The sequence below is a fragment of the Urocitellus parryii genome, chromosome 4 (genome assembly GCF_045843805.1).
Source record: "Urocitellus parryii isolate mUroPar1 chromosome 4, mUroPar1.hap1, whole genome shotgun sequence".
NCBI classification, from domain to species: Eukaryota; Metazoa; Chordata; class Mammalia; order Rodentia; family Sciuridae; genus Urocitellus; species Urocitellus parryii.
The window spans coordinates 140,142,490-140,166,848 of NC_135534.1; the positions used below are offsets into that span (position 1 = coordinate 140,142,490).

A 24,359-nucleotide genomic window follows, 5' to 3' on the forward strand; every position below is an offset into this window, starting at 1 on the left:
GTTTCCTTATATGTATATTCTATAAACTATTTTTTTTTTGTGGTTGTCATGGGATTGCACTTAAAGTTTTAAAGCAAATTTATAATATAGCTTGACTTTAATAATACACAAATACTCTGCTCCTTTAATTTCCATCCTTACCAGTTTCAGTTGCTGATGTCATAAAACTAGTTCTTTAAACATGTATGCCCCAAAACAATTACTTTTTAAAATGGATTCAACTCTTAAATGTGGAATTATAAACACTTGTTACAATAATGTGTTTATAAAAAATGTGTTTATTTCTCAGATCAAATAGAAAACAAAGAGTGGAGTTACACACCCTGTTTAACATAGCTTGTATAACTGTCCATGAATTTACTTTAACTGAGATCTTTATTTCTTCACAAAACTTTGGGTTACTACCCATTGTCTTCATTCAACCTCTAGAACTCCCTTCAGCATTTCTTGCACAAGCAAATCTAGTAGTTACAAACTTTTTCACCTTTTATCTGGGAACATCTTAATTAATCCTTTACTTTTGATGGACAGTTTTGTCAGACATGGGATTCTTGGTTGATAGCTTTTTTCTTTTAATTTTTTTATCAGTCCACTGCTATCTGGCCTCCCAAGTTTGATAAGAAATCTGCTGATAATGTTATCAAGGATCCCTTGTGTGATGAGTCACTGCTCTCACTGCTTTCAAGATTTTTTAGGTTTTCAACTGCTCAATTATAATGTGTCTGGATGTACATGTCCTGTGTTTATTTTCCTTCATGTTGAGTTTCCTGAATTTTTACATTCATGTCTCATCAAATTTGGAAAGATATATATATATATATATTTTATTTTTTTATTTGCTTATTTATTTTTATTGTAGATGGACACAATCCCTTTAATTTTACATGGTGCTAGGGATTGAACCCAATGCCTCACACCTGCCAGGCAAGCACTCTACCACTGAGCTACAACTCCATCCCCTCAGTTGTTATTCTTTCAAATATTTTTTGTCATTTTCTCTCTTTCTGGAACCCCACAATATATGTGTTCCACTTGAGGGTTTCCCACAGCTCCTTTAGACTCTGTTCACTTTCCTTCCATTGTTTTCCCTTTCTGTTCCTCTCACTTGATAATTTCCACTCTCCTATCTTCAAGTTTGTTGATTCTGTTTTATTCCTGCTCAAATATACTTTTGAATTCCTCTAGTGAATTTTTCATATCAGTTACTATACTTTTTAGTTCTTGAATTTCTTTTTGGTTGCTTTTTAGGTTTTTTTCTCTCTTTACTAACGTTTTCACATCATTTTCTTAGCTTTCTTCTTATCTTTCTCTAGTACTTTGAGTATCTTTCAGATAGCTATTTAAAATTCCTTGTTTAATAGATCTATCATCAGTTGCCTCTAAGGGACAATGTATATTGATTTAGTTTTTTTTCCATTTAATGGGTTATAATTTCCTTTTTCTCTGTATGTCTTGTGAATTTTTTGTTGAAAACCAGGCATCTGAATAATGTGGTTATTATAGATTGAAAATTGGGTGTACCCAAAAAGCTCAGGTGTGAGACAATGCAGGAAAGCTTAGAGGTGAAATAATTGGGTTATAAGAGTCTTGACCTAATTAGTGCATTAATCCTCTGATAAGGATTAACTTGGGTCATAAATATAGGAAAGTAGGGTATGGCTTGAGGAAGTGGGTCACTGGGGGATGTGCCTTTGGGGTATATATTTTGTCCCTGAAGAGTGGAGCTCTCTCTCTCTCTCTTTACTTCCTGGGTGCCTTGCTCCGAGGCTTCCTTGACCACAATCTTCCACCCTGGGGAATGCAGTTGGCTGTCTATGGACAGAGACTTCTGAAACTATGAGTCCCATCAAATAAATTTTTTCTTCTCTAATTGTTCTTGCCAGGTCATTGGATCACAGCAGCAAAAAATCTTACTAAAACAGTGTTTTTTCTGGAGGTCAGATATCCCCTTCCTCCATTTGATTTAAAATTATTATTGTATACTGTTTCTGTGTCAACAATCAGCCTGAGGTATAAACTTAAAAGTGTTTTCAACTCTTTTATAAAGAGCCAGACTTTCTTTGGATGTATATGGGGACTTTCTAATTTTTCCCACAAACGCATTTGCCTTGGAATGTCCTATTCTTCAATATGTGACTTCCAAAGGGGAAAAAAAGAGAAAATTGAAGACAGGGAAAGAAATGTTGGGTCTTTTTTTGTTGTTGTTGTTTTGTTTGAGTTATAGTTGGACACATATCTTTATTTTATTTTTATGTGGTACTAAGGATCGAACCCAGGGCCTCGAAAGTGCTAGAGGAGCGCTCTACTTGTGGGCCACAATCCCAGCCCCCAAATGTTGGGTCTTTAAGTCTCCTAGAAGTCATTTCATTCAGAGGAGAAAAGGTCTGCAATGGGAATGGATGAACTCTACTGTGTTAAGTACTGAAACTGACCAAAATTTATTATCCCAGTCTTTCCCTGAAGCTTCAAGCCTTCAACAGACTCCAAAGTGCCAACCATTTATATAGACAGATTTTTTCAGTGAAATTGCTGCTTAGGCGGTGAGACCAATCCTCAGTGCCTTCTACTAAGCCATCTTCCCAGAATTCTCTATTCTATAGACACATTTTAACAGATACCTGGCTATGTTTCTCTTCTGGTCAAAACACAAATTCCTTAAGGCATTTATTTATTAGGCAGATATTCAGAGCTCTCCACAATTTGATATCTACTTTCCATTCTGAGCCTATGACCTGTTTTCCTCTCAAGCATCTAAACACTCCCAAGTAAATAAATCTGGTAGTATAAAACCTGCATTCTTCTTCCTCCTAAGTTTTCCTCCTTCCCTCCATATTTTTGTGTTAAAGTCTTCATTCCTATTCTAGTTTTGCTTTTCAAGTAATCCTCCAAAACTACCTGTGGTACTTCTCATCAAATTCTGCACTGAATTCAGAAGATGTACAGAATGCCTATTATTGGCTAGGCATATATTTGATAGTGGGATACAGGTTAGGAAAAAAAAGATAGGTAGGATCCTTGTTCTTGAGCTAATAAACAGACAATGTCTTTCACGGAAAATGTATGTTGATTGTCTATTGATAATGTCTGTTGATTTTTTTTCCCATTGAGATAAATACAGCAGTGTGGAAACTACTATGACAAAGTATGATTTGGTATCATTCTATACCTAGCAAATCCAGTGCCAGTACACGCAGAAGCCCTCATGGAGCATGAGAAAGCATATAGTCTATTTGGAAAACTGCAAACAGTTAGAAGGGCTAGATAAAAGGGAATGAAGACAATGGGAAGAATAAGCTAAATTATGAGAGATCTTGTTTGCCAAGCTAAAGAATTTGGCCTCTTTAGGGAAGAGATATGACTGGATAAGATTTTGAGCAGCAATTAAAGATAAAAGAAAGGATGAGATCACTTAGGAAGTTACTGAAGTAATCTAGAAATGATATCCTTAAACAGTATAGTTGGCTGTGGCAGGGTTGACAGAAAGATGGACACAAACATGGGAGATGATGAAGATGAAAAATGACTTATAGCCAGTAAATGGTTAGTGATAAAATGACTAATACAGTGTTGGGGCAAAGTCAAGACTGGGGAGAGTTTGGGAAGAGTGACTTTTAAGCCAGTTCTGAAATCCCAATTTTAGAGTATATTAAAATTCAGATTTCCAAGCACACTCCCTGATATTTTTGATTTTGTCATTTAGGAGTTTTTGTGGCACAGATGACACTTAACCCGCAGTTAAAGGATGGACAATGCTCTAGAGCAAGGCACAATTAATGCCAAGAGCCCATAAAGGGTGAGTTTACATAACAACCCATCCTCACCTTCCAAGGTACACTTAAAAGCATAAACTGAACAAGTCTGATCCTTGGAAAGTTACTTATGTACAGTAGAGTGGCACATCTATATGGGGGAAGGTAACTGCCTGGTATTTTCATGTGTGGTTTGAGAACCATGTATATCAGAATCACCTTCAAGGCTTGCTAAGAACGTCACTCTTGGGCTCAACACCAAGATATTAAAAATTCCTGGCATCTGGGATTCTGCATTTTGAACAAGCCTTCAGACGATTCTTAAGCACACAAAATTGAAGAACTTCTCTTCTAAGCAGATGAAACAAATTGACATTGCTAACGAAACCTCACCTCTGCTACTGGGAATACAAGTTTTAATAAGGTGATATACTTTACCTTAGAAAGAAAGTTATGATTATCACAACTGAAACAGCATAGTTAGTATAGATAAGAAATAATAATAGCTGGGTGTAGTGGTGCTTGCCTGTAGCAAGCTTCTAGGCAGGCTGTGGCAGGACAATCTCAAGTTAAAGGCCAGCCTGGGCAACTTTGACTCTGTATCAAAATAAAAAATAAAATGGGCTTGGGTGTATGTGTGGCTAGTGGTAGAGTACCACTGGGTTCATTTCTCAGCACTTAAAAAAAAAAAAAAAGGGGGAAATAAATACCTGGCAAGTGTTCTGTACAGTTCTAAGTATTTGTCAGCTATTACCAAACTCTACTTGTCATTGATTTCACTTAAAAATCAATTTTCTCAGTTAATTATATTAACTACCTTGATGGATAACATGTTATTCTTACTCTACATACAAAGAAATTTAATTAAATAATCTGCCTAAACTATTATGTCTATTAATTATTATTCAAGACAACACCCATGACTCTAAATTCCATATTATGCCCTACTATTCCAGGTAACTTTTCTTCTAGAGACTAAATCAATAGCTGACTTTTAGTTTCACTATTGAGAGCATCAATTCTTTGGCAAGATGTATCTTGAGTACTAAACAAGTAACTTGAAGAAATCTTTGAAAAAAATATATATATACTAGATTACCTGTATGCTTGAGGAATGTATCGAATATCTTAGTCCCCAAAATAATCCCAGAATCGACAGGAAAAGCCATGCTAGAGGCATAAATCAGTAATCCAGAAGGGCTATTATTTAATATATCATTTAAAAAGCTTTTCTAACATTTGTAACAAAGGACATCAGCCCCAAATGTAATTTTCCCCAGATTTTTCAATCTGTCTTATAAAGTTCCTTAATTCAGACACCGTTTGACCCTGGCATAGCACAATATAGAAAACATCTGTTATTTCTACTGACTTCCTCATGATTAGAAAAATAGAATTTATTCCTATTCCTGGAATTTAGTCCAATCAAAGTACACTAATGGATGGAAAACTATTCCTTCTTCATTCTTTTCTATTTCTTAATAAGATCAAATGTCAGACCAAAACTTAATTAGTTAGGGAATCTAAAATTAGGAAACATACTAGGAAATGTGGGTAATTTCTAGATCAGTTATTCTCAGTCTTTGTTTCTGCTTCCACTGTTCACATGCTCTTATCACATACAGAAGACAGTACATCTTAACAGGTAAGTAACAAATATTCTGGAGAAGGACAAGGAAGAAAATTTCTGATATATTATTTCCCAGTAAGGTACATCAAAACTATACATATGTGTGTGAGTTTCTTTCTTCTCAAGGGGTCTTCTGCTGTCCTTGTCACTTGATATCCTTGTCCCTGCCTGATTTGATGTTTCTGATCAATGTTCTTTTTCTTATACAAATCTTCCAGTGATTTCATATGCATAGACATAGCTGTACTTTGGTCAGTGTATTAGGGAAGAGCTCTTTACATAGCTTACTATATAACAGGTCTTTTGGTTTTTATCATAAAAATAATAGCAAGCTAAATAATTTGTACATAAAAGACTGCTACCATAAATCTATAAATCACATGTCTAATCCTTTATAAAAATTCTCCCTGTTGTTTTTACAACATTCCTGTGGCTAAGAGTCGGCATATTATCCTCATTTTGCAGATGAGAAACCTAAGGCTCAGAGAATTAAGAGACTTGCTTGAGGTCACAAAATTAATCGAGAGCAGCACAGGTAGCACCCGTAAAAAGATGCTTTTTAGTTTAGGGCATGCTATTAGGTTACAAGTAGAAAGTGTTTCCTCTACAGCCTTCAAGTTCTTTTAAATTTTAAAAAACAAAAACAAACAAACAAGCCCCCCCCCATTTTGCAGAGTATACATTTCAATTTGTATAGTGTTCTGACTTATTCTAACACTGGTATTTTAACCGCTGTATAGTATGCAGTACATTATTTGTTTAAAAGCACAAAGCAAACTTGCAAAGTTAGAAAACCTCACTTAGAAAGAAACCATTATGTTTGTTAAGCAGTGTTCTAAGATAGGAGGATTTAGTTTTCTATCATCACCTATCTAAACAATGAAGGATACCTAATTGTTGAACAACACAGGCCAACATATGTACAATTCAACTGGAATGCAAAAAGCCCTATTCAAGCAGCAATGGTGTAGTGTCACAAGGCAACACAAATGTTTTTATAACCACTCATTAGAAGTTAGTCACAATTTGAGATCTTGTCCAACCAGTATGCTATGCCCTAAGTTAGTGATCTTAAGACAAACAATTGACTGACCACTGTTTAACATGTACTAGATTAAAAAAAAAAAAAAAAAAAAAGAACATTTCTTTCCCCCTAATATCATATTTAGGAACTTGTGGATTTAACATTTTCAAGCATATTAATTTGTAATATCCACAAACCAAATGATTTTATCTTTTAAAATAAAACCATATTTTAAGTCATTTATTTGGGGCAGATGTAAGAAGACAATTACATCCTGAAGCTAGTAAACTTCTTCAAAGATAGTTGCCCTGCTCTGGTCATATTAACACATCAAAAAAAAAATAATCTATTTATACTGATAATGGATTCAGGAGTCAAGTCACATGAGGAAAAATTTAGGTTTGTACCATGATTCATTTAGTTTAAAGCTCAGTTTTCACATATGACTTACCTAACCTTCAGCTGAGAGCATTTTCTTATCTTTAAAAGAGAAATAACATAAAGATATTTTTGATGACAAGAATATAAAATTAAAATATACTGAGCAAAGAATGCAAATCACCTATAACAAAATATAGTCCTACCTTGTATTTCTATAGTTTTTCTGAGATCTGAATTTTATTTATTTATTTTATTTATTTATTTAGGCAAGCACTCTACTTTTGAGCCATAACCCCAGTCCTAAAATCCGAATTTGTTATACAATTCTTTTTTTGTTATACAAATCCTGGTGTTTTCAAATCATCCCTGTGCAGAGGGAAGAAAGTGGTTATTATATTTGTTGTTATTCTAACTTATAGCAAGTTGATGTAACTCACCCAAGATTACATAAAAAGTGACTCAGTAGCTACACTAGCAGTCGGGGGAGTCTACTACTGGTGTTGCTCTAACTCCAAGTTTAGGTCTCCTTTCAACTTACCAAACTATAAATATATTGTAGATTAGAATTAAGCACAGCATGTATCATGACCATCTCTCTGCTGCCTACAGAAACAATTAAAAAGAGTAAGGGTAGCTGGTATGTACACCAGCCATCTCAAAGATTCAGAAGATTTATGATGCATAGTTCCTTCCTCATGTTACTTAAAATATTGTTGGAAAGACTACATTAATGGGCATAAAATAAGTCGGAAGAGAAAGCATCATTTTTAGAGTTAAAATGATATTTAAAGTAAGAGATTAACTGGTCGGCTTCTTAAACTGGGCTTTCAGAAGGATATGGACTGGGGCTGGGGATGTGGCTCAAGCGGTAGTGCGCTCCCCAAGCATGCGTGCGGCCAGGGTTCGATCCTCAACACCACATACAAAGATGTTGTGTCCGCCAACTAAAAAATAAATATTAAAAATTCTCTCTCTCTTCTCTCTCTCTTAAAAAAAAAAAAAAAAGGGATATGGACTGAATGGGAATCACTACAGACCCAGGCTAATTGAGAGCCTCCAGATTGTTTTTTTTAAATCAAATTTCATTCAACTCCAATCTGATGTGAGTAATGTATTTCTATTACGTATGACAAATTTATAAGGTGTGACAGATGGAAGAGGCATTTTATGCTTTCGGTGGCTACTGTTAATATTAAATACAGTAAGTCCTCAAAAGGTTTCAGATCAAAGTCTACAGTGATGCACTGATAATTTATAACAGCAACTTCTCTTCCTTCAAACCTTCCTTGTACCTCTACAGTCAGAAGTTAAGATCAGAAATGGCTTTAACCACAAGCAGAAGCAGGAAAGATAATGTGGATAATGTGTAGATAATTCTCTCAGGCCACTGTTTTTCAGCCTTTCCTGACATGCATGTGACTTGATTTTGGGTCTCATAGAGAATGAGGTGATTCAAAGAACTGCTTCAATCAAAAATGAGAAATCCCGCGTTTTAAACTCTCAAGTATCTGAGCAATATTGCAGTTCAAATTTTTACTAATTGAAAACTCATTTCAAACCCTTAATTCAGCTATTTTTAATTTAAAAAAAACTTGTTTTATAAGATGCTCTTAGTAAAATTACTAGTTTGCTCACTATTACTTCTGTACAGTGATGTTATGGCCCCTGCTAGACTTTCAACACCATGAAAGCTAGAATTGTTCTTATTTTCGTCTCCACAATGCCTAGCACAAATATCAAGCAACAATAGGCAGTCAGACTTGAAAATATTGATGGCAACACTGGTTTTTCTCTTATGTGGTGTCTCTACCACCCCCAATCAGACAAAATCTTTAGCATGTATTTATTTTTAACTCCTAGGCTTGGTTGAAATCTGGAGCTATGAGTCTAGATATTATACTTCTAAAAGATTTACCTCTTCTATTTTATGATTCATTTTAACAAAAGCATTACATTTCACTGCCATATTATCAATCTTTATTTAAAATCAATTCAGTTTTACTAGATTCATGATTTATCACTATTTCTTCTTCTATGTCTTTTATTTTTTCCTTTCTTTTTTGTACTAGAGACTGAACTCAGGGATGCTCTGTCACTGAGCTACATCCCCAGTCCTTTTTATTTTTTGAGACAAGGCCTCCCTAAGTTGCCCAGGCTTGCCTTGAACTTGTGATCTTCCTGCTTCAGCCTCTTGAATCACTGGGATTATAGGCATTCATCACTGTGCACAGCTACCACATGTCTTTATAATAGTCTGGAGAAATTCCTAAAAAAAAGAATTTCCCTTTTTTTTTTTTTTTTCAAGCACTAGGAATTGAACACAGGGGCACTCTATCACTAAGCTACATCCCCAGCTCTTTTTAATCTTTGTTTTGAGACAGAGCCTTGCTAAATTGCTGAGGCTGGCCTTGAATTTGTGATCCTCCTGTATTAGCCTCCTAAATCACTGGGATTGCAGGAGTGTATGACCCAGTGTTTCTGGATAGTACCCCCCCACACACCTTTTCTTTTGACAAAATTTAGTGCAAATGATTTTTTTTAGTTCTGGAAAAAAAAAAGCCATAACTTAGTTCTATAAAGAATTCTAAATTAAAAATGCTCCCATTATAGCACTTTGTAGACCTTGCCCTATTTTTTACAAGCAGCAAATGAGAAATCTGATGCCTGTAGTGTTATGGTGACCTATAGGTAATCTCTATCTTTTTCTTTTTCCTGGAAGCTGGTAGGAATTTCTATCATTAGAGTTCAAAAACATCACATTGTTATGTCTAGGTAATATCTTTTTTTCTACAATATTCCTGTAAAGCACTTGAGAGGGTCTAAGATTTTCTTCAACTTTGGGAAAATGATTTTTTTCTTTATTTTAATCATTTTTTCCTCACCTTCCTTGATTTGAACAAGTCTATTACTACCTACTTTATATCTTAAATTTCTTTGAATTTTTATTATGAAGATAGGACAGTTTAAAGGGTCTCTACATTCAGATATTTAAATAGCTTGTTTATTTCCTATAAAAGATCTGATTTTTGTCATAAGCTACCAACTAAGTTAAAACAATCCCCTCAGATATGGGTTCAGTTTTACAGAACTCTACTTCTTTGTCCCATTTCTCCCCAAGCCACACAGTACACAAGGGAGTTAGTCCATTGTCTCCTTTGACTTCAATAATGAATATAAATTCAAATATTATATATGTAAAAGCAATCATAATATTCTTTATTTTTTTCCCCATTGTGTATTGAACCCAGGGGCGTTTAACCACTGAGCCACATCCCCAGCCCTTTAAGTATTTTATTTAGAGACAGTGTCCCACTAAATTGCTAAGGCTGGCTTTGAATTTTTGATCCCCCTGCCTCAGCCTATTGAGCCGCTGGGACTACAGGTGTGCGCCACTGAGCCTGGCCATAATATTCTTTTATATAGATAATACATGACAAGTTATCCCACAGGACTATTCTAACTCCATTGAAGACTATATCTAGCACTATTATGTCATTGATGTTCACATGAAACACGATATCATGTACCATAGTGTCTTTCGATAAAAGTTAATGATGGTCTACTGAACATTCAACATACACAAGTATATACCATGCTAGCAAATATATTATGCAAATCGATGACTTCAGTGACATGAGTAATTTCAAAACAAGCAAGTCAGACACCTGGTAGGAAAGGACTGAGCATTTAATAATATATGAATCTTTACAGAACAACAAAGTATGTAAAATAATCCCAAACTCAATTAATATTTCATATCCATGATGTTGTGAATGACTTAATAATTTCAAATGGCCTTCAAAACTGAGTTTGAGTAACACCAAGTTAATTCTTCTGCTAAAGGACCATAGCTTGAAAATTGTTACATACATAGCTTCATTACCTACAAGAAGAAATACTTTCTTGTTAATTACCCTGCTGAAACAAACAAAAAAGCTCCTGCAGAAACAAACAAAAAAAAGCTACTGACTTAGTTGCAAAAGAACAATTTGAATAATTACATTAACATTACAATGTAAACCCAATTGTTCCAACTAGAAATAAACTTGATATCAAAGAAATGTCCTCCATTAAGTTCTAAAACTGTCATTCCACCTCATGAATAAGCAGATAAAAGAGAAGAGAATTAGGAAAGAATTGAGATAATCAGCCCAAAGCTATGGGAAAGTCCAAGCTTACACCTGATATTTTTAGAAACCCAAAACCCTACAGGGACTGTTGAAAAATCAAATCACACTGATTTCTTTCAGTCCAAAGAAGGATTATCTGAGATTGTACTGTACATATGAAGTAGAAAGATGATCGGTCCATCAAGGTGCTTTTCCATATTCACTAACATTATTTCTGTAAAGAGGCTGGCCATCCAGGTACCTATATATCCCTCTCCTTTCTTCCCCAAAAGCTATGACTTATTTTAAAATACTTCATATTTTTGAAGAGAATGGCTATATTTGATAAAGAGAGATAATACTGACCAAGAGAAGGTGATGGCATTCTCTGGATCTAGGTGGCAGTTATATGACTGGGTTCATTTGTGAGAATTTGTTGGATTGTATTATAATATACATACTTTTCTATATGTTTTTAAGTTATATTTCATTTTATTCTTCTTCTTTTTTTTTTTTTTTGTACCAGGGATTGAACTCAGGGGTACTCAACTACTGAGCCACATCCCTAGGCCTATTTTCTGTTTTATTTAGAGACAGGGTCTTACTGAGTTGCTTAGCACCCCGCAGTTGCTGAGGATGGCTTTGAACTTGCGATTCTCCTGTCTCAGCTACCCAAGCCGCTGGGATTCCAGGCATGTGTGATCGTGCCCGGCAATTTAAGTTATATTTCTTTTCTTTTTTTTTTTTTTAAATTTAATTTTATTTATTTATATGTGGTGCTGAGAATCAAACCTAGTGCCTCACACATGCCAGGCAAGTGTACTACCGCTGAGCCACAGCCACAGCTCCCTTAAGTTATATTTCAATAAAAAAGTTTAGTAAGTGAAAATGCTTTATGTCTACCTTTTTCAACTTTTAAAATTAACTACTAAATGAGATTCCTGAATGAAGAATTTATATCATACTCATCTTTGTCAGTGTTTGGTACATGATAGTGACCTAATAACGACGGGTGAATTAACAAAGATCAGTAATCGATTATATTATGCCAATAAGAACTACTCAATTTCCATACTTTCATGCCACCTCATAGGATCGTTGCTCCACAGTATATATTATACACCATGAGTAGTTCAAAAATGTTTTGAGTTCCTGTCTTTAGTAGATAGTATTTATGCATGTGTATAAGAAAAAGAAGCCAAGACATGTACACTAATAACTAAGATGACATGCATCCTATGTATGGTGAGGCTAACAAATGCCACAGGGAAGTAGAGAGACATTCCGGCCAGGATCAACCAGGAAAGGCATCACTGAGGCAGTAGCACATGAGCATGATGAACGTCTTAGCAAGATAAAGGAATGAACTGACATTTACAAAATGTTCAACACTATATGTCAGGCACCTTATGGGCATTTTCAAAAACTTTAACACTTGAAATACAGTTAAAACCCATTAAGATTCTGAAAAGTTAAGATATTCATCCAAGATCACACAGCCAGTAAATAGCAGAGAAACTGACCTACATCTTTTGACTCCAAAATCAGTATCTTTCTGCCAAACCAAGTTGCCTTTAGTAGATATGGTTTTGAATGAGAACTTGATAACTTTGGGCCAAAAAATAAAAAACCTCACATCTGAAATCTTACCAGAACAGGATTTTTTTCTCTACCTGATGCAAATACTTCAAAATGTCTTTATTTTTCACAGTAAACTGACCAAAGCCAAAACAAAACCAACTATGTGTCTACTTACAAGAATGATGGCCTAAATTGACAGTATTCGAATTTTCACTTGTAGCCTAATATGAATCCACCCGATTACCCTTTTTGGTAAAAAGGTCTTATTCAACTACTAGAATTGCCCTAGAGAGTTAATAATAGAGAGATTTCCTTCTTATGCTTTTGTCGCCACATAATGTAATATATTCATTTTGCCAAAAGGCATTAGTGCCTATTTGTAATCTTATTTTGGAATAATCACTGGGGTGAGGGGATAACTTCACAGACTCGCCTATTCTTGCCTTTCTTTCTCCCTTGAATGGAATACTTCTGAGGCACCTTCAATGTGTCTCTTCCCTCAAAGATAAATGAAGAAAAGCCCTGTTTCTAAGATTGTCCAGTATAATAATTTTACCTGATTCCTTTTTCATTTCTCTTTGTTTTCACATTAAGCTAAACTCATTCAACTTTTTGATCAACAACATATAAACTCACATGCACCCAGTCTTCCATCTGGTTCATTCTTCCTTGATCCCACATCACCAAGCTCCACTATCTCTTTGAGGAAAATAATTATGTTATTCCCTTTCTCACCCATTATTTTTTAATTATAATGGTACTCCTCTTGTCAAAGCATTTAATACAGTTATTTTTTTTAAAGAGAGAGAGAGAGAAATTTTTTTAATATTTATTTTTTAGTTTTCGTCAGACACAATATCTTTATTTTAGTTTTATGTGGTGCTGAGGATCGAACCCAGCACCCCGCGTATGCCAAGTGAGCGCTCTACTGCTTGAGCCACATCCCCAGCCCCAAATACAATTATATTTATTTAATTTATTCAGTCACCAACTACTTACTTAATACCTTGTATGTACCAACCCCTAGGTGTTGTGGATAAAAAAATCCTTTCCTTTATTTATAACATTCTAAGGTGAGCTATAAATAAAATAAACAATATAATGTCCAAAAGTAATAAGGCTATAAAAATTAAAACAATACAACAATACAACAGTTCAATTTTGCTGATGAACTGAAACATGGAATGTGAGAAAGGCCAAAAGTCTAGGATGATACTTTTATTTTTGGTTTAAGGAACTGAGTAAATGGTAGAGTGCTTTATAGAGTTACGGAACATGGGGGAAAAATTTTTGAGAGAGGAAAAAAAAGAGTTCCTTCTTTGTCATCTTATGTTGGAGATCCCTTTTAGAAATCTTAAGAACAGAGGTCAAGTACATACTTAAACGTACAACTCTGCAGCTCAGAAGAAAGTTTGACCTGGAGTTCAAAACCTAGGAATTACAAGCACAAAGATGGCATGGTAAGTTGTGGACTAAATTACTATTGATGCATCTACATTGACACATTTTTTTTTCACCTGAAATGACTAAATTTTGTTTAGTGTTATTATAGATGGAACCCAAGGCTTCTCACACTGCTGAGCAAAAAGGTTTGAGTATTTTTGTTTATTTATTTATTTATTTATTTATTTATTTATTTATTTTGGTGCTGGGGATTGGACCCAGGGTGTTGTGCATGCAAGGCAAGCATTCTACCAACTGAGCCCAGCCCAAGGACTGAGTATTTTTTACTAAAGATCTTGTATATCACAGACATCAATGACCTCATCATGAGTGATTTTAGTGAAATGATGGGTGCAAAAACAATATGAGATGAAAAAAAAATGGGGAGGGCATGTAAAGAAGTGGAAAAGCAGGGACTTTTCTATAAAGGGAAGAAAAAAATAGGGTGGCAGCTAGAAAAATAGATTCTAAGGAAAATTTTTAAAGAAACTGTATAAAGTCATTAAAGATGGAAAGATTATGTAAGAGTATATGAACAACAAAGGAGTTTTGCACCTTTAAGTCTTTAGATAGGCAAGAGAGGATGAACTCCAGGGTACAAGGGAAGGGGCTGGCCTTAAGGAGGGAATGGCATTTCATCTATTGTAATAGGAAGGCAGGACATATAGGAACTGGTATAGATAGTTTGGTAGGTGTGGTGGTAAAATAATAGAAATCTAGATCTAAGTAGGCTTAGAATTCTGTCAAGAATAGTCATATTGATGAAACCAGACTCTGAGTTAGAAGTAAGAACATGAATGAAGTACCGTGGAAAATAGAAATATTAATGGACAAGAGCACCTAATGCGGTTTAAATATGTACACACACACACACACAAATTTATAGTTGAGGCATAAGCAAACTAGTAGATGGTGATACTTCTTTGTTGTTGTTAAGTTTATAAGTACAACAGTTACCAGCAGCAATAAGGTTAGAGTTTGCCTGTGGGAGTAGACTTCTGAGGTGGGAGGATGTCTAACAGCTGAGGTGAGATAGATGTTGGATGGATTATCCAGGTGTATGTAGCAATTACTAAGTATGATGACAGGAAATGTGAAAAGGTAGTGAGCCAGTCACTAATGAGGACATGTAATGAGAAGGTTAGTACTGGGATAAAGGGGATACTCTTCTGATGATATGTATTTCAGAAGAGCTAAAGTATTTGAGTGAAAAGAAATGAACTAACACAACAAATGGGAGTCAGGTTCCACCTGGCAGGAGGTGAAGATGTGAGGCAAAAAAAATATCACCTAAGAAGTCTATTCAGAAACAGTATTCCCAGAAGAATCGGGTATGGCAAGAAAGTAACAAATTTTAAGTATATGTCTCTATTTAGTGACAATAAACTATAAATTCATGAAGGTAAATGGAAGGGTAAGGGAGGGGCGCCATATGGTTGGAAGATTGCATCAGATTAGGAGATGTGCAATCCAAATGGGGTAAGATTTCCCAGTAATGATGGCTGACTAGGAAATCTTAGACAATAAAAAATCAGCCAAATGAGGCAGAGTGATGCAAACTTGCTACCACAGCGACTTGGGAGGCTAAGACAGGATAATCAGCCTGGGCAACTTAGCAGGACCCTGTCTTGCAAAAAAAAAAAAAAAAAAGTGCTGGGGTGTAGCTCAGTGGTAAAGTGCCTCTGGGTCGAATCTCTATTACAGGGGCTGAGGAATAGCCAAAGAAATAAATACCCTATGTAAGCTTCATAAGTCTAGCTTAGGATGGTTCCAACAAATTCCCTTTTTGCTTAATTTAGCAGCTAAAGAATCTTAATTCCAAATACCTTTATGTACACTGCCTTGCACACATCAGAGGAGTTCAGAGAAAGAATATTTATTTACTTCATTCAATACATTTAAATGCTACTTGGACTAGAGTGATAAGGAAAAGTTGAGAAAGAAACCTTGAGCATGATATATTGCTTTATCCCCTTCTCATTTCTTCATCTCACAAAAGCCATTGTTTAAAAAAAAAAAAAAGAGAGAACTGACCATTGAGGATGAAGTGAGCCAGCAGCAGGGGTGATCTGAGGACAAACAGGATTCTCAGTGCACCTACCTATGACCTTACAATAACACTTCTGCAGGTGTGGAAAGAGCCCTATGGCTTAAAATAACAAATGCCAGACTATAACTCTCAGTCCAGTTCTGTGTCCAATTGTACCACTCTCTGCACAGTGTTTTCTGAAAGGACAAAGGACCATTTTGGTGGGTAATTCATAAAAAATTATAACTTCCCCTCTCTCCAATGAACTAATATGCCTGGATGAAGAATTCTGAGACTTATTTGTTTCTAACAACGTAGTATTTAACTTTATGTAGAAATAAGTATTGATAAGATAATTATAAAATATCATAATTAATTCAATAGTGAACATAGTACCATTACCTAACCCAACAGATCAAGTCAAGACAAATTAATTTCAGTTACTATTCATTATATATAAAAGGAAGTGTCTAAAATATTTGATTAATGCAGAAAAACAATTATATTGTTTGTAGCAGGTGTCAACATCAAGAAATGTGCAGAAGTGTTTTACTGGCTTCAAGCAGAAGCAAGTCGGGAATGAAAGTATATGGAAATCTCTAGGAATCATTTTGTGTGAAAGGAGAGAAAACGAAAGATAAAGAATAGTATAGAATGCAGCACTTAAAACAATAAAAAAGACACAAGGGAAAAGCAAATAGTTCTACTAGCGCTGTGACTTTCATTAGGTATGATATGTATTTTTTATATATATATCACAATGCTGTGCATGTCATAAATTAAGTCACTTTATGAGTTGAAAAGGTATGTTGAATCTAAAACCAGATCAATGAAGCAGGCGATACATTTAATATCAAAAGAGACTGATCTCTATATCACTAGAATGATGTCTAGATTACCTAAAATAGTCATCTCAAAACTAATGTGGAGTCTACATCTGCTCAACTGCTTTGCTCAATGGAAACCCACTGGCTTAACCCCCTAATTGCTGACACCCATTGGTTGAGAAATAACACTTATTCCCAGGACTAGCACTTTATCATTCACATTAAAGTTACTCACACCAAGGATTACTTGAACCAATCGGGGGCAGTTCCCTACAGCTTAACATTCCTGGGCTGGTGGAGATGGGACAAACATCCAATAACATCCTATAATCCAATTCCAAAGTACCTGGATTAAAAAGAACCTTTTCAATAATATAGAGGTTTTTACACAGCAAAGTTTTATTCATTTCATTTATTTATTTTGGTACTAGAGATATAACCCAGGGTGGCTTTACTATTCTGCTACATCCCCAGCCTGTCCTCCCTCATTTTTTTTTTTTTTTTTTTTTAAATTTTGAGAAAGCATCTCACTAAGTTGCTTAGGGCCTGGATGAGTTGTTGAGGCTGGCCTTGAACTTGATATCCTCCTGGCTCAGCCTCCCAAGCTGCTGTGATTACAGGCATATATTCATTCATTTTACAGTGTCAGGTATCATGGACAACTAAATTAGGATTAAAACTATCTTAGAGTAAGATTAAAAAAAAAAACAGAATCCAATCTCAATAACTTAATGTACAAAATCAACTCTAATTATTATCTGTACTTTTACAGAGACAAACTCAAGTATCTTTAGAGTTTGTAGATAAAACTTTATGAATAGAAAAAACTGAAAGACAATTAGTAGAATTCTTATTTGTGATTTGCTAAGATATTCAATACCTGTTAAGACTGTTAACTTGTTTTTGTTATACTCCTGAAGAAAAAATGTTTTCTTTTTCAAAAGGATTGATAAGGTAGTGTTCCTATAACTTTCCCTAAACAAAAAGCAAACTCAGTTCTTTTGCTGAAATACCTATTTTTTGGTATGAGGGATTGATCACAGGGGCAATTTACCACTGAGCTACACCATATCTTTTTTTTTTTTTTTTTGAGATAGAGTGTTGCTAACCTACTAAGGACCTAAGTTGCTGAGGACTGGCTTCCAACTTGGGATCCTTCTACCTCAGTCTTCTGAATTGCTAGGATTATAGGCATGTGCTATCATGCCCAACTAATACCTATCTTTAATTGAGGCAAAATTTACATGAGTGGCATATGCAGACTGAACTGTACAATTCAGGCAGATGTGATAAATGTTTTCACTTTGTGATCTTCACCCATCCACTACCCCAGAACATGCCTAGTCAATCCCCCTACCACTCAAGGCAACTGCAGTTTAAATTTCCACACACGGTATCATACAGAATGTTCTTTTTTATTTTTCCCTCCACATAATGTTTTTGATATTCATTCACAGTTTGTATGTATCAGTAGTTCTTTTTTAAAAAATAGCAGAGTACAGGAGGCTGAGGCAGGAGGCCAGTCTAGCAATTTAGCAAGAGCCTATCTCAAAATAGAAAATAAAAAGGCGAGGGGTATAACTCAGTTGTAGTGCATCCCTGAGTTCAATCTTCAGTACCATCAAAAAAGAAAAAGAAAAAACACTCCAAGGTATGTATCTGCCATAATCTGCTTATATAGCTCCTGATAATGAATATTTGGGGGCTTTCCCTATTTTGGCTACTGCAAATAAAGGACCTCATAAATATAAACTCCTATTCTGCTGAATAAGTATAACTGTGTTGCTTAAACTTAAGACAACTTTTTGTCTGAAGCAAACCAGAAGCTGAGGGATTAGACTGATTTAGCATCTTCTTTTATGTTAAGTGAGCAAAAGGAATCTTAACTAGAAAGCCTGGCTTATTAGGTGAGACCCACTCCAACCAGCATATGATACTCCAGAAACCACATTCAATGAGGAGAGACTCTTTCCTTTAAACATTACAAACAGGCAATGTTCTGTCCATTTTCTGTTTCCATAACAAAACACCTCAGGCTGGGTACTTTATAAAGAAAAGAGGTCTATTTAACTCACAGTCTTGGAGACTCAAAGTCCAAGATCTGGAGGCCCCATCTATTCCACCTCTGTTGAAGGTTCCCTTTGTTGCACTACAACATGGCAGAGGGGCAAAAAGGGAAACAGCCACAGGCAGAGGTGGCCAAGCACATAGCATAGTCTTACTTTATAAGAACTCAACTATTATGAAAACTCACTCACTCCACAAGACCAACAACAATCGCTTCTGAGATCAACACTTTCCTAAGTACTTAATCACCTTCCACCGAGACTCATCGTTTAAAAGTTCCACCACCTTTCAACACTACAACATTGAGGACCAAGTGGTCAGCACACAAACCTCTGCAGAACAAACCATATTCAAAGTATAACAGAAGGAGCAGCAATAAAGTTCACACATCTTTGTCCTGACCTCAGTCACAAGGCCTCTACTGCACACAAAAATACAGAAAAAGACATCCATACACACTTATATAATAGAGGGCTTTTCAATTACTTGCCCTTTAAGGTCTCCTCAAACAGACTCCACCTCACCAATGGATAGCTACCTGATAATTTATGTAACTTTCGGTGCATAATTCACTCCCCTAAGCACTAATTTCCCAGTATGTGATATAGGATAATTATGGCATCTATCCTAGTGTTATTTTGAAGATTAGATCTTGTGTAGCAGGTTGGCTTAGTGCATAACACACTTAAATACACAAATATTAGCTATTATTAATATCACTATATTTCCAAAGCTAGAGTATAGTCAGACTTTCATTTTCAATCTTCATAGCAAGGTGAAGATCAGTTTCCAAAATGAGTGTGTTCCACAATAAATTAATTCAGCAAGTATTCTGTAAACTAGAGTTCATAGCCAAGCAAGTTTTAGCACAATTTTCTAAAAAACTGCAGAACATCTCAGTCCTTCATGCCAATGTACACTATTCCTGTCCCCATAGTGAAATCTAGCATATAGCATTTCCAAAGTAATGACATTTACTATTTCCCTATTACAAAAATCTCATGTCTCTGGGGCTCTAAAAAATACACTTTGGGAAATACTAGTTAAAAACAATGCTGACTATTCATATAAAACAAACAGCAGCCTCAGAGGATGACATATGCTCTTCCCATTTCATTCAGTTAAATATTATCTATACTTCCAATCTCAGAAGAGCCTTCCTAAACACTCCAAACTTAATCCTGCTAGATACTCTTTGGCTCCTTAGACTTTTCTTTCATAATTCTTACTGCTATTGGTATTAGCATACTTGAAAGATTATTTGACTAATGTCTGTCACCTGTCCTGTCTGTCACCTGTCCCACCAAACTGTAAGCTTCAATTAAGGTAGTGACTGTGTATTTTACTTAACCCTATATCCCCAGCATCTAGTAGACTATGGCTGGTACCAGACACTAGATGTGGAATAAATGCATGGATACAAAAATTTCACTGCAACCTTTTAAAAGCCACAATAAAAAACCAAAAAGAACTCAAATGTTTATTAACAGAAAAGTAATTAAGTAAATTCCTGTTTATATTACATTATTCACCCATTAAAAACAAAGAACTTAATCTCCATGCTCTGATACACCCACTTTGCTATATGAGAAAGAAAACATACTTTATTGCATACACACTTAGCTGTACACACTACAGATGTACATAGATGTCTAGAGACACTCATAAGAAACTTAACAGTAATTAAACCTAAACAGGACTAGGGCTGGGAACAGCAATTTTCACTTTCATGTTTTTTATACTTCTCTACTATTTCCACATTCTTCAACAATTTTGAAGTTCTTTTCTAATTAATTATTTTTAGGCTTTAAGCAACTACAGATCAAAATAAATTATCATTTGCTTTATGCTTAGTGCAGATTCATATCCCTATTTCTTTAAAAATTTTTGAAATAATCCTCACAGCGATCCTGAGAGGAAAGTAAGACAAAATTTTTAATAACCCAGAATTATAGATTAAAAGCTACAGGCAAATTGCCTGACATAACAAAACAAATGATAGACCTGGAGCTAAAAAGATCTTTTCTCTTAGTTCAAAATTCACTACGATGGGCTGGGGATGTGGCTCAAGCAGTAGCGGGCTCGCCTGGCATGCGTGCGGCCCGGGTTCGATCCTCAGCACCACATACCAACAAAGATGTTGTGTCCGCCGAGAACTAAAAAATAAATATTAAAAAAAAAAAAATTCACTACGAATCATTATCTCTCCAGTAGAGGAAACAAGGTTAACTTGACAGAATTGACATTTTATTACCAAATTTAAACGTATCCCCTTTTTCACCCTTCCCAACCACCACTTGCACACTGCTGACCAATGACCACAGAGGCAGGGCCTTTTTAAAATAACTCCTGTGACAGGAGATTACAAAAGGCGATTGCTACTTTACTGTTAGATAATTTCCTCATATTAAGCTGAAATTTATCTTTCTTACTCTGACCCTTTGGTACAAATTTGTTCATTTGAAGTGCCACAACAAAATTTCTCTCTTTTTCTAGAATATATTTAAGTATGAGAATGGGTGCTTTATCTGGATATACTTCCCCCCAAAAAACATCTATCATTACCCAACTTCTAATTTCAGTTAAGTCCTGACAAATCACTTGGCAGAGGAGAATAAAAGAGAAGAATCACGCACAACATTTGAGTTCTTTTCAGTTTTTTACTGTGCCTTTTAAAAGGTTGCAGTAAAATTTTTGTATCCATGCATTTATTCCACATCTAGTGTCTGGTACCAACCACAGTCTACTAGATGCTGGGGATATAGGGTTAAATAAAATATACAATAGGTGTAACCTATTGAAAATTGGCACAGTGTTGGAAAAATCTTTCCAAATATTGCTTATGATTTTCTTTCTGAAAATTTGCTCAATTTAAGTGGGAGAAAGGAGAAGTCCTTAGAGGATAATTTACTGAACTGTCTTACACTTCACCTTGTAAGTTACGAGGTAAAACTAATCACTTCTGACTTTAAAGGGAATTACCACAAATTTCTTACCAGTTCTGAGGTAGAGTCAGATGGTTCTGGAAAGTCTTAGCTTTAGACACAAGATTTTTGAGCCAACTATGTATATTATTTATTAGTTCTCTATTAGACAGTTGTTCCTTAGTAAAATATTTCTTGCTATTTTTGTTAGAACTTCCAATAACAAATAATCTGGTGGTCTGACCTACTGACAAATGAGACTTCTTCACAATTTTAAAGAGGAAAAGGAAATCAAAATCAAAATCCTTGTGACAAAACTGTAGACATCTTTTGGTATAGTGCAGCTTTTTCTTTTTTCTTTCTTATTTATTTTTACTTTTTTGGTATTGGGGATTGAACTCAGGGGAACTCATCCACTGAGCCACATCCCCAGTCCTTTTTTGCATTTAATTTAGAGACAGGGTCTCAATGAGTTGCTTAGTGCCTCACCAAGTTGCTGAGGCTGGCTTTGAACTCGGGATCCTCCTGCCTCAGCCTCCTGAGTCTCTGGAATTACAGGCTTGCACCACTACTCCTGGCTAATGCAGCTTTTTTATTCTGGTGTAACCTATTGATAATTGGCACAGTCTTGGAAAAATCTTTCCAAATACTGTTTATAATTTTCTTTCTGAAAATTTGCTCAATTTAAGTGGGAGAAAGAAGAGGACAATTTACTAAACTGTCTTACACTTCACCAATATGTATCACAATTTGTAATGACATATATCTTGTCTTAATTATTGCCCATATTATGCAGAAAACTCTTAAGTTCTATAAAGAGTCAACACTTGTGAATACTGCACAACCAGGAGCATAGGGCCTTGCACATGGAAGGTGCTCATTAAATATTTGTACAGTAAATGAAGAGGCAGAGGAAACAAAGTAAGACTATAGGTTACTATAAACAGATGACTTTGCTTTCTCACTCAACTAATTACTTACTGAACACCCATTATGATCATTTAGTTTAGCATTACAACAATCCTTCCAGATTTATCACTTGAGACAACATTAAAGCTCAGATAAACATTAAATAACTCAAGTCTCAAACCTAATACATTTGAATTCCAGTTTAAATATCAAGTTTATCTGATGTAATGTTGGTCTCTAATATGCCCTTGTGTCGTCAATTTTGTCCTCTCCATAGGGCTAAGGGTGCAGGAAGAGATAACCACAGTAAATTAGTTACATACAACCCAATTTCTCTGGCTTATGGAAACAGTCTGAATTTTCTACCAGTTTACAGAAGTTCTGCTAAAGAAGTAAAAGACTTTATAAATACCAAATCTATCAGTTTTACACAAATCAAATAATTTGCTCTTCAAAATAATCTTAAGAAAAAGAGAAATTCCCATTATGTTGGTGAGGACACTAAGGCTATTGCTTGCATAAACTTGGTGCAAATTTTGAAAGAGACACTCGTGCCATAATCCTTGTTTTCCTACCCCAAACGAGAAAGGATCCAGATGGGAGCGTTCAACGACTCAATTTTCTCATTGGCACCTTAGGTTTGACGAGGGTCTCGGTCCACTCTGTGCAATTAGTTAAGTGTGTCGATCGTGACATGTATTTACGAGGAGACAACATATCCAGGTCAAACAAAGGGCGTGGGAATAACATTTTAGAAAGGGCTGCACTGCAGCCAAGACTAACCCTGGGCTGCGGTCCACACTCGTTCTCGCCCACTGCACTGATTTCCTCACTTCCCCTCCAATAAATCACTTTTTCCAGGAGTCAGAGTTAGTACAACAGGCAGGTTCCTACCTTGGTCTGAGCACTCTTATCGAACTTGTCATTTTTGAAGCTAAATGTATTCTGATGCTTCTGAGGCCTGGAACGAGCCACGTTGCCCTTCTGGGAACTCATCCCCGAAACCACAACCACCTCAAGTATAGTGTACCTAAAAAGTTGCAGGGAAGACCAGAGAGCTTCCTCCCCAGGTGTTGACGCTTCTCTCGTGACCCGGAAGGAACTTATCCAGCCTTTCCGTCCCCAGTCGGCACACGTGACTCCCCGTGGTGGTGAAAGGACATCCTCTTGCCCTCCCAGCACTTGGTGCAGGAAACTCCACAAGGCTCAGCCTCTACCAGCGCCCCCGACCCCCCCGCCCGCACAACCCTTGCCTCTAACCGGGTGAACAAGTCCCACTTTCTTGGAAATGAGCATTCTCCCATTGACCCGAATGCGGCAGTCCATCACGGCGGAGGGGAGGGTTTCCTCTACTCCTATTGGCTCTTCCTTTCCGCAATCCCCGCCTCCTGCCGAATCCGTTCAGCCTCTCCGGAAGTCTGCTGCGCTACCGACTCTACTGAGCGGCTTGTGATTGGTGCAAATTGGGCGAGGAAGGGCTTCGTCCCTCCTCACACCCGATCGCAGGCTGGAGCCCGGGTCAGCTTGGCACCTTCCTCCAGTCAGTGACCAACTCTTGGTGTAGAAAGGGCTCGGCTACCCCCCTCCGTTCCTATCCAGTGTGTTTCCCGCTACAAGAGCAAGCCCAGCGCCTGGCGGGCTGAGGAGGAGAAAGAAAGGAGAATTGAAGAGAAGAAAGACCTGGCT

The 24,359-nt window shown here is 36.1% G+C and overlaps 1 protein-coding gene across 2 annotated transcripts in view; it reads right to left on the reverse strand.

Annotated features, from left to right (window-relative positions):
* C4H9orf85 (chromosome 4 C9orf85 homolog) overlaps window positions 1-23,913 on the reverse strand; it is a 63,431-nt gene extending 39,518 nt beyond the window's left edge. Inside the window, exon 1 of one of the 2 annotated variants that reach the window (XM_026389284.2) lies at window positions 23,568-23,902. In XM_026389284.2, the coding sequence (XP_026245069.2) occupies window positions 23,568-23,669 (102 nt within the window). In that variant the 5' untranslated portion in view covers window positions 23,670-23,902. Of the gene's footprint in view, window positions 1-23,567 lie in introns of both variants that reach the window. The other variant, XM_077797824.1, reaches the window with a different exon arrangement.
* Window positions 23,914-24,359: the final 446 nt, after the last annotated feature.